This window comes from Solea senegalensis, linkage group LG19 (assembly GCF_019176455.1).
Source record: "Solea senegalensis isolate Sse05_10M linkage group LG19, IFAPA_SoseM_1, whole genome shotgun sequence".
NCBI lineage: Eukaryota > Metazoa > Chordata > Actinopteri > Pleuronectiformes > Soleidae > Solea > Solea senegalensis.
Genome location: NC_058038.1, coordinates 4,928,816 through 4,945,740, shown reverse-complemented (window position 1 = coordinate 4,945,740; position 16,925 = coordinate 4,928,816). Strand labels below are relative to the sequence as shown.

Below are 16,925 nucleotides of genomic sequence, written 5' to 3'. Positions count from 1 at the left end.
TATCAACATTGGATGACAGCTTCAAAAGTTATGTACACATCAGTTGGAGGACTCACAAAAGACAATAAATGTAGAAAAACATATTAACATATTATCTATTAAGGGCTGTATACAGTTGTATGGTGGGCCAGATGTGGCCTCCGGGCCTTGAGTTTGACATAAGTCATAATCACAGTTAGTGTGTTGCGTTCAAAGACCCTGGTCAATATTCACCACTTCTGCCAGATCTACAGCATGTTGAGCTTCGAGGAGTAGCTAAGAGATGCATTCAAGAAACAACAACTTTTGTTGCTTTGATAAATTGAGCAAATAAATGCAATATGTATTAGATACAGAATATGTGATGTCATGTTATATTTAAATATCCCTAACCTTAACCTAATCACAATTCACACCTCGGCCCTACACTTAATACAGTCCTCAGAAACGAGGTTCCACCTCATCAGAACCAGGACTGGTCCTGACAAGGTCAGTGTTTATGCCAGGAAAAAAGATCTTCAAGAGGTAACACACACAAAAGACCATAAATGTAGAAAGACATATTATCTCGAGGGCCATATAGATAGATATGGTGGGCCAGATGAGGGCCCCCGAGCCTTGACTTTGGCACATGTGATGTAGTTGATCATAATCACAGATAGTGTGTTGCATTCAAAGACCCTGTAAAAGTTTCACCACTTCCCTCAGATACAGCATGTTGAGCTTCGAGGAGTAGCTAAGAGATGCATTCAAGAAACGACAACTTTTGGTGTTGTTGATGAAAAGGTGGTTGGATGTTTTCAAAGTGTAGACAGCTCTTTGACACTTACTGTATAGACCCAAGCTTTTAATTGAGCAAATAAATGCAATATGTGCTTGATACAGAATATGTAACGTCATGTTAGATTTAATGTTTCTATTTACCTGTGTTCCTAAATCAGACCAGCACTAGACCTGTCAGCGTACAGTGATGGGATTTACACACTGGCAGGTTTATGTCTCTGCTCCTGCAGCTCTCCATTTGTTTAATTCTGCAGGTGGAGGTTGGGCCGTGGCTTGGCAAAGCACAGTCTGTCCACGCTGCTTCCTGGTGTCCTTTCTCCAAATAAAGACGACTTGCATGCCTGCTCGTCTTCGACAGTCAGACCGCTGCACTGCACTGTGTGATCCCTTTATATTTTTAAATGCTTTTAACATGTCGTCAGGCTAATAAAGGCTAATAATGGCATAGAGTACATTTTTTTACAAGGTGAGACAGGCTTAAATGTTGGTTGTCATGTCTGAGAGGACAGGGGAGGGGGAGCCTTTTATTGTGACCATGCTGCTTTGCTGTTGTTGGACTGGTACCAGAAATAGAGATTGTTTTGTTGTCCTCAGGGTCAGTGCCAGGTCAGTGGACTGCATAACTGTATTACAAACATTAACCAATCCATCTGTTTGTCTTCCATGACTGGTGGAGCTGAGTTCTGTCCTGATTGTGTTCACAGGTGGAGACACTGTAGATACCATTAGTATCATGTAGGTTTGGGCAGATGATTGATGTCATCATACACTGCAAGTGGCTAATGTACATCTCGATGTAGAGTCGTCACATGATCACACACTACCCATTAATCTCCTCTCACTAACTCCGGCTGCAGCATTAAAATAAGCAAATATTCTTAAATGAAGAAGGCCGAGTGAGTCTGTGACAGAGAACCAGCAGAATTATTCCTCCCCATCACATTATTTATTTCACTTTTTCTATCTTTTCTGCTTCTATATTGTTTTTTTTGTTTTTTTTTCAAATTGCAATTTTTAAAATACAATATCGCAATTTTTTCATTACTAAGTCACACACTTAGTGTGAGCCTGACAGTCGTGATGCGTTCAGGGCTGTTGTTACCTACATATGTGCTCATTACTGTCCCCCTGAGTATGTGATATGAACAGTGTGCAGTGTGGAAACATAAAGGGATTGATTAATTTTCTCAGTTCCTTGAATGCATCACAACTCAATGACGACTGAAAAATAAAAAAAAATAACTGCAAAACCTTTATGGTACCCTGTTCTCATTTTCAGCCACCAGGGGGCATCTCAGTCGGTGCCATTACTCGTGTTAAAGCAGCATTGGACGATGGGAGTTGTAGTTCTCATGTATGACATCAAACAACATCTGTTTTGGTTTTTTAAATGAAACTTTAATGAGGAAAATTTACAGAATGAACCTTTAACTGATACATTAAAACCGGACGTTTGAGCAGCAGGTGGCGCTGCTGGTCATCTTCACACAACTAAAACTTTATTGTGTATGTGTATAAGTGTTTGTTGTTTCATATAATAATTTACACATTCTGTTTCAATCAAAATTATATTTTTGTATTATTTATTATTATCAAACGGTTCAATTTTAGATGAGGTAGAAAAAAATCATCTAAATATAATGTGACACAAAAAAAATCAAAAAACTTGCCTCAGTTATCGGTCATCTGCTGACTGGTTTCCAAAAATCGGCATCAGACAGAAAAAAGCATAGAAGTTCCTTTAATGTGGACTTCGATACAATACATTTTTGAATATACTTCAATCAGATTAAACAAAAATGACTTAATATGTTGGTTTTTTTTTACTTTTATTAACTTGAAATTTCGGACATACTAACTGCCACTGATGAGAACTCATTAGGTACCAAAATTTGACACTGAGACCCAGGCGATACCAAAAAACCGATTCAAGTTTGATACCCAGCCCGACGTCCACCCTGACCCAGTGATCTGCTGTTTTAAAAGTGTGCTGCAGCTTTACATTCAAGGACAATGAGATGCCTTGCTACAGCTGTGCCAATCAAATCCCCACGTTTTGTTTCCGTGGTCCATAACAATGTTTTACAACACAAACTGCCAATCGCGTGCTAATTGCTAAACTCCAGCATCAGGTCTTCTTACAACTTTCCATCTCATTTTTGTACGCTGTTTTTTTATAGGAAATCAGAGCTGATCTAGAGTGTGTGCAGCTCGTGCCAGATGATGCTTCACACAGCCACGTGATTTACGAGCACCAGCTCCTTTTCACTCCCTGTATCTTCTGTCCATAAATCGACCCAGTGGCTGCTTTCGTTGCCGGTGCAATCATCGCGCCAGTCCGACGCGAGGAAACACAACTCAACAAGCTCCCGAACAGCGGCTCATTCAGGCTGATTGTTTGTCCTGATCCCTGGTGAGCGACGGGATCAAGTAAATTAATGAAAACCAACTGCTTACACGGGGTTCTGTCTCCCTCACTGAGAATGACAAGCAATTAGGTCCTCGCCCCCAACCCCCACCCCCTCGCAGCACATGTTGTTGGAGGAAAAAAACAAAACACGAATGCAAGTGTTCATTTCCATCACTCAAAATCCACATGTGCATCTTTCAAGCAATGAAAACAATACACTGAAAAAAACAGAAGCCAATAAGGACAACTGGCTACATTTAGTGTGTCATAAGGAAAAGTCAAAACAAAAATCTGTGGATACATTTGGTTACAAAAGTCGAAAAAAATTCATCAAATTTGATTTAGACGGAATCGAAAAAGTCAGTTTCAACAACAGCTAAATATTAAATGTAAACTGTGATCAGAGAAGAGGAAAAAGGCATTTAAAACAGGTGGAATTACAACCTTTTTACTGAAGGGACATGTACTCTCGTTTTGTTTTGATTCCGATTCCTTGGGTCATGATTGGATTGAAAATCATTTTTCGCTTTAAAATCTATTTAATCATTAGATAGGTGTTTGGATGTAGTTTTTCTTTTTGTCTTTTTGCCTGTTCAGAAGTTTGTTAGCGTGGTGTTGTGTGTGCGGGTTAAACTGTGTCGGAAATATTGTGTGGGTCATGTCAAGCTCCTCCTTCTTTCCCACAACACTGTAGAATCCAAAGTGCAGCTCACTTTGCTGTTCCCTACTAACAGTCAGTGCGGTTTATGTGCATGTTAAAAGTCTGATTTTAGTCGGACTCAGACAATCATTCGGTTTTCTTAATGTCATGTAAACACGTTAGTCCGACTTAAATGGAACTAGTCTTAGTCGGACTAACATACCTGAATAATGCGATTCATAGTCCGATTACTCGTGCATATATTCGTTAGTCGGACTGGAGTCGGACTTAAAAAGTCCCCTAAATTCCTCCCGGCCTTTGACCCAGCAATAGAAGGAGGAGGAAACAATTCAATACGCACTAGCTTACAGAGAGATACAGCGCCACCTACTATATGGAGGCGGAGTCACTTGGACTCAGCAAGTTGTGCGACTGCCTGTCTTAGTCAGGCTACGACCTTAGCTCGATTAAACTGTGCTTAGTGTTAACCGGGAAACTGAAAAGAATCGATTTAGAAACTTTGAGGACAAGAATCCCGATTTTTACGCCGGTAAACAAAAAACCATGTTGTCACAGCTTTGAGCAGCCACAGCATCTCCTTCAGGCTTCAGTGTCCTCTTTTATATCAGTTTGATGGTTGAACACAGCAGGAGTGAGAGGAAGTCGTGTCTTTGTGATCCGCCGTCATTCATCGGAATATACAGAGAAAGTCACTGACGGGAATTCAAAGCTTTGTTTTGTACAAAGAGTATATCCTGTCTTCAGCCAAAACTCAAAGTGTTATGGGGCCTATTTATGTCTCACCTGACTGTCTCTTCTTCATTTGTCTCCGCAAACCTTCTTTCCCCCCTTTTTTAACGCGAAACCCATCCATCACACGAGATTTAGGTCTCACTCTTCACGCGGTCAACGGAACGTCTGAGATAAATCAGGTTATGCCCCATAATTTCTGCCGTTGCACTAAATTTACAGTCTTAACAATCGATGCCAAGCTATTAATATTAATCAGAGTAAAACGCTGAGTTTTGCAGAAAATTCATTAGAATCTCTACTCAGCCAAGATGCTCTCATTTTTGACTCTAGTTTTAAGAGAATTTTTTTTCCCCCTGTGCAAATTTCACTGCACCGATTCAAACAAAGATACAAATATACTGTGTATATTAAATTATAACAGATTACTGCACATTATGCACTTTGGATTATTGCATGTGCCACATGCACAGTTGTTATTTATTGATGATGCAGTGACACACTAGTTATTTTTATACGATTATTATTATTGTTGTACTCGCTTGTATTACACTGTGGTTTTAACCACCTTTATTCATGCAGCTGATCGTTTGGATTTAGTTTTATTTATTGAAAGAAATGAAGAGAGGCTGGGGAAAAAAAAAAAGAGAAGACGGTACAGATGCCAACTGCCATAAAACACCAAGAACAATAAACAACAGTGTAAAGCCACAGAGTGTATACGACATATTGCTGCAGGCAGAGATGCAACCGCAATTTAATTGTACACAACAATGAAGAAAATATTTTTTTTTTACTTTATATCTCATATGAGAAATGGAGATGTGTGATGATTTGGATCCATTTTGAAAAAAAGTCTCTTTAAATTATAGGAATAACCTTTCGAACAGGAATGCTATTGGAATATTTCATGGAATTATTTGTGAACAAGATGCATTCAGGAAACCTCATAAATTCCATCACTGCTCGAAAACACATGTCCACTAACTAAATGCTTTCTGCTGCTGCTGCCACCTTGTGATTATAGATGCACCACAAATTAGGAAGTAAAGCAACCTTTTTAATTCTCACAGTGACTGAGTGGCTTTTTATAACCAATAAAATAACAGAATAATCAAATACTAATACCCATCCTTACTTTAAATAAATATTTTCCTACAGTCAGGGCTGGGTAACGTGACCAAAGACATTAGCATAATGAAGAAAATCATTTCCAAATTAGTCGATAGCAATAATTATCGTGATAATATGTCAGTGTGAAGGGAAAGCGAAAGAAACAACGTTTGTTTAAGGTTTTAATGCACAACAAACATCAATCTGAGGGAAAACACAATGGGTTGTGTCCCCAAAGTGTGTTTGCACGGTGCATAAACACAGTTTTGTTATATTAATATTGAAGAAAACATCATCATACATATTGTTATTGACTTAGTTGCAGTATTTTTAGGGGAAACCTTAACCACATAAATGCATAAATGCACACAGGCGCCGGCCCTTGTGTCGTGTGTCTGCTTTGAATCACAGTGAGACATCTGTGCCAAGGTCAAGCAGGTGCCCATCTGTATCAGTATCAGTAGCGTCGAGGTCTCACTGGGCTTTATGGTACTTAACAAACACATGCGGCGAACGCACAAGTGCATCTGTCTCATTAAAGTCCTCTGAATATTTCATACGCCGATACTTTGCCGAGACTCTTACACGGGAAATATGTGGACGTCTCGACTCTGGCTGATAGCGAACGAGCGTTAACCTCGTCGCAGTTGCAACAGTCATCAATTCTTTATGTTTGCGGCGCAGTCTTAAGGTGACGAGCGGCGTCATATTTTCTCTCTGCCATGTTAATATTTAATAGAAACACTTGCGGCAAATTGTCCCTAAAGGCCAATTACGGTGTGAACTCACAGACGGAAAGCGCTTCCACGTGGCGGTAACTCATCTTTACACACGCGCTGCTTAAAGGAGAGACGTGTGCAATTTAGAGTGAGAAAGTAAAGATATCAACTGTCTTAAACTCCATATAAATCCACAGTTACTTTTGAAGGTAATCGTTTTAGTCGCCTTATTATTGAAGTCGTCGTCGTCGCCTGCTGCTGCTGCTGTTGTTTGACGAGGAGTTTGTCTTTGAAAATTGCGACCACGTACTGTTGACAAGCTCAAGTCTTGTTTACAGAAAAGAATGGGCAAACATTTCAGCAGCAAAGCTGCGAAAATTAGTATCTTCAAAAGATAAAAAAGAAAAGCTGACGTGAGGCGGGGAAACTTTTCCTCTGTGACAACTTTTTTTTATTTCTGAATTTGTTCACGGCGTTTAACAGACAGAATTTAGTTTGTGGGCGGAATCACTGGGGCTGAAAACAATTCTTCAATTCTTACTTGATTTCTTAGTTAACCATCAACTATTTGATCATCTATTCATGAGTTTGAGTGGTTTTTCGTTCGTTTGTTTCTTTTTTCTTTGCTTCATATAACAAAACAAATCATTAAAAGTGAATGATTTAGGTTTATGGACAACATAAGACATTTGAGAACAGTTTTTAGGTTTGGGAAACACTGATCAACATTTTCCAGACATTTTATGGACCAAATGACTTATCAATATGTTTAGAAAATAATCCATAGATTAACGGATTATGAAAAATAGTTGTTAGTTGCAGTCTGAGAAGACACAAACACATGTTTTCTCTGTTAAATAAAGGTTCAGGTGGATTTTAGAGCTGCAACTAACGATTATTTTCATAATCCATTAATCTATCGATGGTTTTCGCGATTAATCGAGTAATCGCTGTGACTAAATGTGACAGTTCTTGTTGTTTATAGCTTATTATGCTATTATTTTACTGGTCCGGCCCACTTGAGATCAAATTGAACTCTAGATTGAGTGTGAGAGTGAATGGTTGATTGTCTCTAATAGAACTGAAACAAGTAGTTGAATAATGGATTATTAATCAACTACTTTGATAATCAATGAATCGGTTTGAAGCTTTTTTTAATGATTAAAACAAGATTTCTGATCGTTTCAGGTTCTTAAATGTGAATATTTCCTTAGTTTCTTTGCTCCATATAAACAAAGAAATCATTTCAACTGAATCAGTTTTGGTTTGTGGACCAAACAAGACATGTGAGGACCTCATCATTTCCAGGTTTGACAAACACTGATCAACCTTCTTTTCTGACATTTTATGGACCAATCGATTACTCGATTAATCATGAAAATAATCGTTAGTTGCAGCTCTAGTCTCCATGTGGCCCTGTGATGGACTGGCGACCTGTGCAGGGTGTGACCCCGCCAAACCGGCGACCCTCATGTGGAGGATACAGCAGCAGAAGAGGGGTGAGCCCTGTCCATGGTCCTGAAAATCCTGATTTCAGTCGTCCTGAATAACAGACTGCAGACTGAGGCCACTTTATCAGCCGACTTTAATATTATTGAAACTGTCAGGGTTTTTTTTTTCTTTTACTGACCAGCTGAACCCCTGCACGTTCACATGCTCCTGCCTTTGACTGAAAGCTTTTCTGGGTCAGATAATTTACCGTCCATCACCTCAATTCACAGCTGTCACGTCAAAACTCATCACCTCTCGTTATGTATGTATTTATTTATTTTTTTTTTACATATATCGCACCGCTGTTTTTCATGCACACATCACACGTCTCCAGGATGTAGCTGCGCGTGGTTTCTGTATTCACACGTCAACAAACCACAGATCGAGGGTGCAAACAAACAAACTGTCAGTGTCACGCTTCTTTCATTCAGCTTAATCAGCGCAATCAGCTGCAGGCTTGTGCTTCTCAACACCTGTCTTCTCTGACACTGATGCAAAGGTATTTATATATTATCATGTTTATACATATATAGTGTATCTATACGAGCCGAGCGGTGTAAGCAACAACCTCCAGGGCATCATCATCACAACCATCACAACAACATCATCAGAACCTGCAGAAATCACTTAGACTCTCAAGGTAAAATCTTACGTTTTCCCCCCCTTTCAGACTATGGAACCTGCGTTTACTGCACTCCTTGTAATTAATACCATAAACAACAATATTTATGCCACTCTTAAAAATGTCAGTGAAGTGAACCGACGAGAGCTGCTCTGCTTATTCAACTTTCCCTCTCGTGCTGCTGCCGCTGCTTCTCCTCGCAAGGTTACACACACAGTGGCGTGCACAGGCATTTCAAAACACAGGGGCTCGAGTGAAAAAGCCCCCCCCCTTCCCCACCCCGCCATAATTATAAATGATAAAAAAAAAAAAAAAGTTACAGAGGTAAATCTTGTACTGTGAGTACCCGTTCAATGTGTGGCTATGTTTTGTGTATTTTCGTGTGGGCATTTTGCTACCACGGTCACCACGGCAACCTGCATACAGATCAACGTAAGGTGTGGGCGGCGTCTGTTACCATTCATTTTCTCTATCGTGTTGCGACACAGAAGCAGCTTCTTTTACGGTATTCATGTGCAACGCTGCTCTCCCAAATTCACAAACAGATTTTTAAGTCCAAAAATCACAGTTTGAAGTTCTTTTACTGTCGTATTTCGAACAATATCTCTCGCTCAAACGCCACCAAGAACGGCACTTCACACACTGGTGTCCGCAGTAATCAGAGTTTGAATCAACTGACGGAGACACATTGTTTAATATCTTAATTTCATTGGAAATAACACCTTTCAACCATGTTGAAAGTTCAACGGCGCCAGCTCCTATTGGACGACCCCAGCTGTCAATCACCGTTTATTTAACTGGGAACATAACAGTCACAAAATCCACATGATATGCCACAGACTGAGACCATAAACGTTCACTGATGTTATAAATCAAGTTCACGTACACTTCCCAGTTCTTTTTGGATCGCCCCCTGGTGGCTATCCGGTATAATATTTCTTCCAAATTCACTTCACCAGGGAAACCGGAAAACCCTACGTCCATTTATTTTACATAACGTCTATGCTTTAGACTCGATTCCCTGACTCGTCCTTAACGTCCCTGGAGCAAGGACTCAATTTATTGTCGGTGCAACAATATCAGAAAAATCTCCTGCAGCATAATCTAAAATGTATGTAACTCTAATCTGGTCATTTATCATGGTCATTTATAGGCTGGTACTCGGCATCCATCCACTAAATGCCTGCAAATGTGCTGTTGTGTTGTTGTGTCCTGTTCTTTAGTACAATATAATCCTTTTCCTTAATGTTTCCCAGCACAGAAAATGAGACTCTCACTCACTTTCATAGAAAGGTTAAATAAATAAAAATAAAAACATCAATACAAGGCCCCAGCAACAAGTTTCTAAAATTAATGTGTAGAAAAAATGACTGCTGCCTCCAGGAAATTGCAAGTGAAATGCATTATTACTCACTTTAATGAGGATTGAGAATTGATGCCATATGGGCCACATGAAAAAAAAATGAAATATACAATTAGAAAAGTAAATAAATGGATAAAAATGTCTTGCCTTCTGTGGTTAGAGGGCTGAACGTGGCAGGTGCTTGAGCACCACCTGGGGTCTGTCTGTGCACGTCCACGGTTCAGGACTGTATTCCAAAATGCCCATTTACTGTTGCACCATCTGCACTGTCACATTACCACATTCCCACCCCCCACCCCGGTTTTAAACTCTCCCACACGCCTATTCTGGCTGGAATTATTCGGATTATGTGAGAATCCCGATGCGGGCAGTCGCTGCTGCTTGACATGAACTTTCAAACAATGCTGCGCCTGTGTGTGTGTGTGTGTGTGTGTGTTTTAATCTTTTCAAGCATGTGCCAAAGTCCTTACCTCACAGCAGGGCAGGACAGCTAACATCACAAGTAGGAACATGGCACTGAAGAGATGCATCCCAGTGGAAATGATAGCGTTCCCCGCTGCTCTGCTCAGCTCGGCTCTGTTCTCCCTCCACGTCCCTGTTCCCTCACTGGGGCGGTTTCTTCACTCACACTGACGGATCCCTGTAACGCTGTGTCGGCTGTGCGCCACCACCAACCTCATCACCACCGGGGCGCACGGCAGCACCGCTCTGGCACGGGAAGGAGCGACCCCTCGCGCGTCTTGACGTGGGGCATAAATAGACACCAAACGGCGCTCCCGGTGTGAGCAAAGAGGAGGAGAAGAAGAAGAAGAAGAAGAGGAGGAGGAAGAGCAGAAAGTCCTCGGATGCTGTCTGTGGATGCGGTTCTGGATAAACTGCGACTGTGCCGGAGGAGGAGTAGGAGGAGGAGAGGGGAGAGTCGCAGAGGTTGGAAGGTGACTGCTGTGCTGTCAGGGCGCAGACGCTGGGAGCAGCAGCGCCACTGTGTGCGAGCAAAGAGCCCGAGCAAAGACACAAGTACCCGCTCTTTGATGCAGCCGTGCGTGCCTGCGCGCGCGCGCTTGTGTGTGTGTGAGAGAGAGAGAGAGAGAGAGAGAGAGAGAGAGAGCATGAGAATATTCTTACTCCACAGACAAACACACAGATCATCATCGCTTGCTGTGACAAATACTTTTATTTCCTCTACAGTGACCACACACCTTATAAAAGAGTTGGCATTCAGCCCTGAATTATTCACAGGCTTCCACGGGCTTTAAAGCTGCAGTGCGTAACTTTGGGTGATTCAGACTGATGTGTCATTGTTCTGTCTCTGTTCGGTGTTTGTGAACCGAAACGGCTCAGCTCTGTGCTCACAACGAACGCGGCGTCTATTGGCTTTGGCCCCAAGTCGTCGTGTTTTGAACAGAAGTGACCGTCGTCTTGTGTGGTTTCCACAGCACCACACGGAGCCGGACACAACGTGGCGAGGTTTATAGTTTCCACAAGAGATAAAGTGACGTACAGCTCCGAATAATATGTTTCCCTTAGCAGAGTCTGGCTGCTGACAATTACGCAGCATCGTTTGGAGAATTTCAACGCTGATTGGCCGCGTCGTCGTCACGTCAGAGCGATTTTTCACAAAAGTTGAGTAATTTCAACTGGAGTGTCATCTTTTATCTTTTAAGACATGTGTCATCTCTTTTTTTGCGAGAGATGCACACAAAAAAGGCTTTAAAAAAACAAAAAAAACTGCGTACATTTTTGGTGACTAACGACTTCAGTGTGATACAATAATTTGTCATGTTTCAAACGGCAAAGCCGTTAAAAACACATTTGTTCAGAGGCATTTAGCACCTACGGTCATGAGCAGCCATTTGAAAAACATAACTCCTTTATCTGTACAATTAGTGTTTCATTTCATGGGACTTTAACTGTGACAAGATGACGATGCAAGACCATATTTTTGTTTTATTGTGACATTACTACAGATGTAATGTTCGTCAGTCACTGACTGTATTCGTTCATGTGTACACACAACCAGTCGCCAGCAATTTCTAAACTCTCAGGGGTTTGTTTTTTTAAAGAAGTTCTGTCCTGTTTCTTTTTTTTTTTTACACCGTCAGGGATTCTCGTCGAGGATTAAATGGGTAGCACAGAGGTTGTATGTATATATATATATATATATATATATATATATACAGATGATCTCTTATCATCAGATGATGATTCATCCCCTCAAACCTTGGATTTAAATCATTTTTATAAAAGAAAACGGATCATTGAGGCTATCAGACTGTCGTGTTCTTCTACAGTAAAAGTGAGATAGTATTTATTCGGCCTTGGTTTGAAGTAAAGCACGTGCTCTACTTCAAAGTCTTTTTCTCAATGGTGCTGCATGAATAAAATGTTCATTTATAGCCAGTGTTTAAAAGCATTAATTGACACATTAGGGTGTCCGTACTGTATATATTCCCTTATAAGCCATATGATTTGAAACGGAAGTGTGTTTATTTTGAATACAAACACATTTCAGTGGCATTCAAACCATTGTCAAAGGTTTATCAGTTCCGCACACACTCACGTTAGCTGTGTCTCAATAGTCAAAGGCTGCGTCCTCCAAGGGTGCGTTCGTTGTCCGTTTTTGAAGGACACAGCCGTGTACCCTTCAGGATTCTTTGCATGCCAGACTTTCAGCTGTTTCACCAAATAAAAACACGATAAAAACCCAAGAAGAAGAGAAAACATGATAAAGTGATCCTTCATTAATAGAACTAATAAAACAAGTAAACTAATGCAGCATTCAAATATCGCATTATTTTCTTTCGTTCGTCAACACCAAAACTGACGCACAACAACAACACTCATAAATTGCATACTGTAGCTTTAAAATCAAACAAAGATGTCGTTCTTCAAACCTAGACCCTGCGGCTCCACTCTGCCGTGGCGTTTAACATCTGAAACAGTGGCGTTTGCCTGTAATGCATTCGGAAATGATGGCTGTGTCTTCCTTGACATTTTGCACCCTGCTGCTACCTTCACTGACGGGGTGCACACCCTCCTATTTTCCCAGCAGGAGGAGGCCAGATGAGCACTCGAAGGAGGAAAAAGAAAAAAAGAATAAAAAACATGTGGCGTCCAAGAAAAGGACACGAGGAAAGGAGAAAGTGCTTCCCTGTGCTGTTGTGTTTTTTAACCACAGCTTGTGTGTCACTCTACAATCCTGCACAGAGCCTCAGCTCAGGCTCATACAGTAGAGCAGAGGCTGAGAATAATTGAGGAGCCCACAGCTGCCAGGGCGAGTAAAAATGATGTTGAGTCATTGCACGGGGTCAGAGTGCCAGTGCGTTTAATGGTCACGCTGACGAGATACACTCTCCTAACAGACTCCTCCCTCCTCCTCCTCCTCCTCCTCCTCCCGGCTGCGCGGCTCTCCTCCATCTCTCATCATTGTTTCTGAGGTAAATGCAAACAAAGCGTGACCCATTTGTCAAAGACGCCGCATTTTCCCTCTTCATCCCCTGAGTCAGAGAGGAGGAAATAGAGCTTGAGGGCGACTGTGCATCCTCGCAGGCTGCCAGACATTATCTCTCCCTCTCTTCCTGTCACCTCACATGTGACTGCGTGGTGCCAGATGTGGCACTAAAACACGTTTTCGTCCTTTTTTTTGTTTTTTTTCAGGCCATTTTCTGCCTCTCTGAAGTCGTCTTCTCCATCTGTGTCTCTGTCACTCCTCATCTTCTCATGGCCGCCCCAGTGTTTATGTTAGTTATTGACTAGTGTGGCCCGTGTTTGGTCCGTATTTCATGCTCCACGGCTTAATCTGGGATTTCTCTATCTGTCTTTCTCTGTGTTGGTGGTGTGTTGCTCCAATATTTGAGGTGATGCAACATTTGAAGTGGCCCGAGGACTGAATTTAACAACCACCAGCAGTGTGCTTCCCTGCGTGTGTTTGTGTCTGACTGCCTACGGGCACTCTGCTTGTCGAATGAAGGTTTGTAAGTGTAAAAATACAGTCTGGCAACCCTGTCATTAAATAGATTTCCAGGAGTTGATTTGATTAAAGGGTTTATTGTTACACTTTTCACTTAGAAAATACTCCACGGTCTCCCGTTAGTTTTTAAGGGCAATTTCAATTCCATTTGCACACATACAAAGCGCCGGGAAGAAAAAGGGAAAGAAATACCACAGAGTTCCCTCAGCAGTCTAGGCATATAACAGCATAACTGAGGTATGGTTCAGAGCTCTTCTGGGCCAAATGTAAATTTAATCCTTAGCAAAAAGGAAAGTGGAGTCTTAAATGTAGAGCTGGCGTCTGCTTCACAAACTCAAACTGGGAGCCGGTTCCACGGGAGAGGAGTGATAGCTGAAGGCTCTGCCCCATATGACTCTGGAGACTTCACACTGAGTTACTGGCGCATCACATAATAGGGGAATACAGTAAAGTCCTGTCTGGAGGTGTAACATGGACTACAAAAACCCTTCATCCTTGAAGAGGATGTTTCTAATTTTCATAGCACAGGTTGCTGAAGAAGGTTGCCGGAGAGACTTGTATTATGTGTGAGTCAGAGGATATGATCTTCCCAAAAATAACTCCAGGGTTCCTTACAATAGGCCTCCAGGCCAAGGTAATGTCAAGTACGATAACTTTTATGACTGGATTTAAAAGTGAATTTCAGATACTACTTGAAAAACACACTTTTCTCCGACTGGCCACTTTCCAATGTGTGTTCTGGCCTCTGTTCTTGCTTTACACCACACTCGATTTGCAAACGTGGACATTGTTGCAGCGTTTTGTCCGAGAGAGTAAACCTTTTAACATATTTGAAGAAAAGCCAAAAAAACTGGAAAAGCATAATACGGGCTCCATTTTCGGACACTTCTGAGGTTTGACTGCCTGATTAGTTGGATTTGGATTCATGGATGAATTGAGCTGGGTGTCATCTGCATAGCAATGGCACATGATGTGATACTTTATTATAATATGTAAAGTAAATGCAGATTTTCTCCTCTTTACACATTATAACTGTGTGTTTAATGTTAGAAATTAGAATAATGGATGAAAAACTTAAGTCAGATCTACGTTAACAGTTTTTTGTCAGTGTCAATTTTGCAGTTAGAAACCTAGTTTTAAACACTTTGTGACTTTTTTAATCATTCAGATTTGGCCAGGTTATTAAGGGGAGACGCAGTCAAGACAAGAAACAGACACACAGGCTTTAAGAAAGCTTACATAAGGTAAAAAAGTATCGGTCCTAGTAATCAACCTTGTGGAACTCCAGGACTAAGTTTTCTGTCTGTGGATGGAACATTGTCCACTTGAAAAAGATGGAATCAATCTCATAAATAAAATAGCCTATAGTGTGTGGTTCCTTTAAGCAACTTAAGTTTAAAAAACAAAACAAAAAAAACATGTATGCTAAGACTGGCTGACTTTGGGGTGGTTTTAAGAAATAAAGAGAGTTTAATGACTGTAACCGTGCTACATAGCCTGTTAATTAAGATAAATTGATTAAATCTATGGAAGAGTAGGTTGTTGTAAAGTGGTTTGGTGGGGGGGGTATAGTAGATTACTGCATAAAACTTACACACATACAAGTTAATCTGTATAAATATAGTTTGCAGGAAGAGAAATCTGGCATTACTCATGTATTCTTCTAGATTGGTGATATGTGCTGTAAAGCACGCATACGTGAATTGCACCATGTAGTTTGCCCGCCTCTAATTCACCTCTGTGAGATGACGGACACAGTGAGGCTCAGGAGGATATTTCCTGTGTTGGCACAAAGTGATGCAGTAAATAATAAGTTAGTTCCCTAACTTTGACGACAGCTTTATCAGATTGATACAGTCTGGGATGGAATTCTGCCCCAAACTCTGCGGAGTCCATTACCGTGAACTCAATTGGTACTAAAAAAATGGTCAGAGCAAAGAGGTTTCCGGGGAAATATTATTAGATTTTCAATCCAAGATCGAGGGGCGTGATTGAAACAGTGAGTCGGTTCATTTACATGTCGAGAGAGAGAGGGAGAGAGAGAGAGAGAGAGTCCAGTTGTCAGATTGGTCAGAGGGTAAAAACAGTGTCTGCGGGGTTTTGCACGGTTGACCGCTCTGATAGAAGAAAACTCTACCTGTCATATTTCTCATAGTTTATGGTCAAGGGACATGTACACTACTTGCTCACGTCTTAGTTTCTGCTTTTTCATCAGCACGTTGTCATGTTGGAAAGTTTCTCAACTGTCAAGCATTGAGAAACTAGGAGTCAGCTTCTCATTAGGGCCTGGAACACCGACTTGACTCTTGGTTATTTTGTGTTTCCACCAGCAATAGCACGTGGTACCTGGCACTTATTTTAGTATTTGCTCGGGGGCGATACTATGTGTGATGTTGCCAGACTGCCGGCCACTGATTGGTCACAGGAAGAGACGTCCGACACAAGAATCAAGCCGAACTGTAGATCAGTTAAAAAGACTTAACAACCCTGAAAACGTGGGTTAATCTCCAACAATTACCAGGGAAATGTCTAAAATCTCAATTTTTAACAGAGGAGTCTGGTGTATTTAGTGACAGCATCACAAACCCTGCCGCTGTGTTTCAGTCCTGTGACTGTGTGAGTCTGTGCTCCGGTCATGGAGGAAGTACTGAACACATATTTTTAATTAACTGATTCAGTTACGGGGCCACACGGTGGTGTAGTGGTTAGCACTCTCACCTTGCAGCGAGAAGACCCGGGTTCGAGCCCCGGTTGGAACAAGGGCCTTTCTGCATGGAGTTTGCATGTGTGCGTGGGTTCTCTCCGGGTTCTCCGGCTTCCTCCCACAGTCCAAAAACATGCAATGTGGGGATTAGGTGAATTGGACACTCTAAATTGACCATAGGAGTGAGTGTGAGAGTGAATGGTTGTTTGTCTCTAGCTGTATGTGGCCCTGCGATGGACTGGCGAACTGTCCAGGGTGTACCCCGCCTATCGCCCGATGTAGCCCCCGCGACCCTCTGGTGGAGGATAAAGCGGTTAGATGATGACTGACTGACTGACTGATTCAGTTACACCGAAAACAACTGCTTTACAAGTCACTCGT

General features: G+C 41.5%; 1 protein-coding gene across 1 annotated transcript in view; it reads right to left on the bottom strand.

Moving 5' to 3' along the window:
* olfm2a (olfactomedin 2a) overlaps positions 1-10,879 on the bottom strand; it is a 76,108-nt gene extending 65,229 nt beyond the window's left edge. Inside the window, exon 1 of the mRNA XM_044051736.1 lies at positions 10,341-10,879. Coding sequence (XP_043907671.1) covers positions 10,341-10,400 — 60 coding nt within the window. The 5' untranslated portion in view covers positions 10,401-10,879. The remainder of the gene's footprint in view (positions 1-10,340) is intronic.
* Between the last annotated feature and the right edge of the window lie 6,046 nt (positions 10,880-16,925).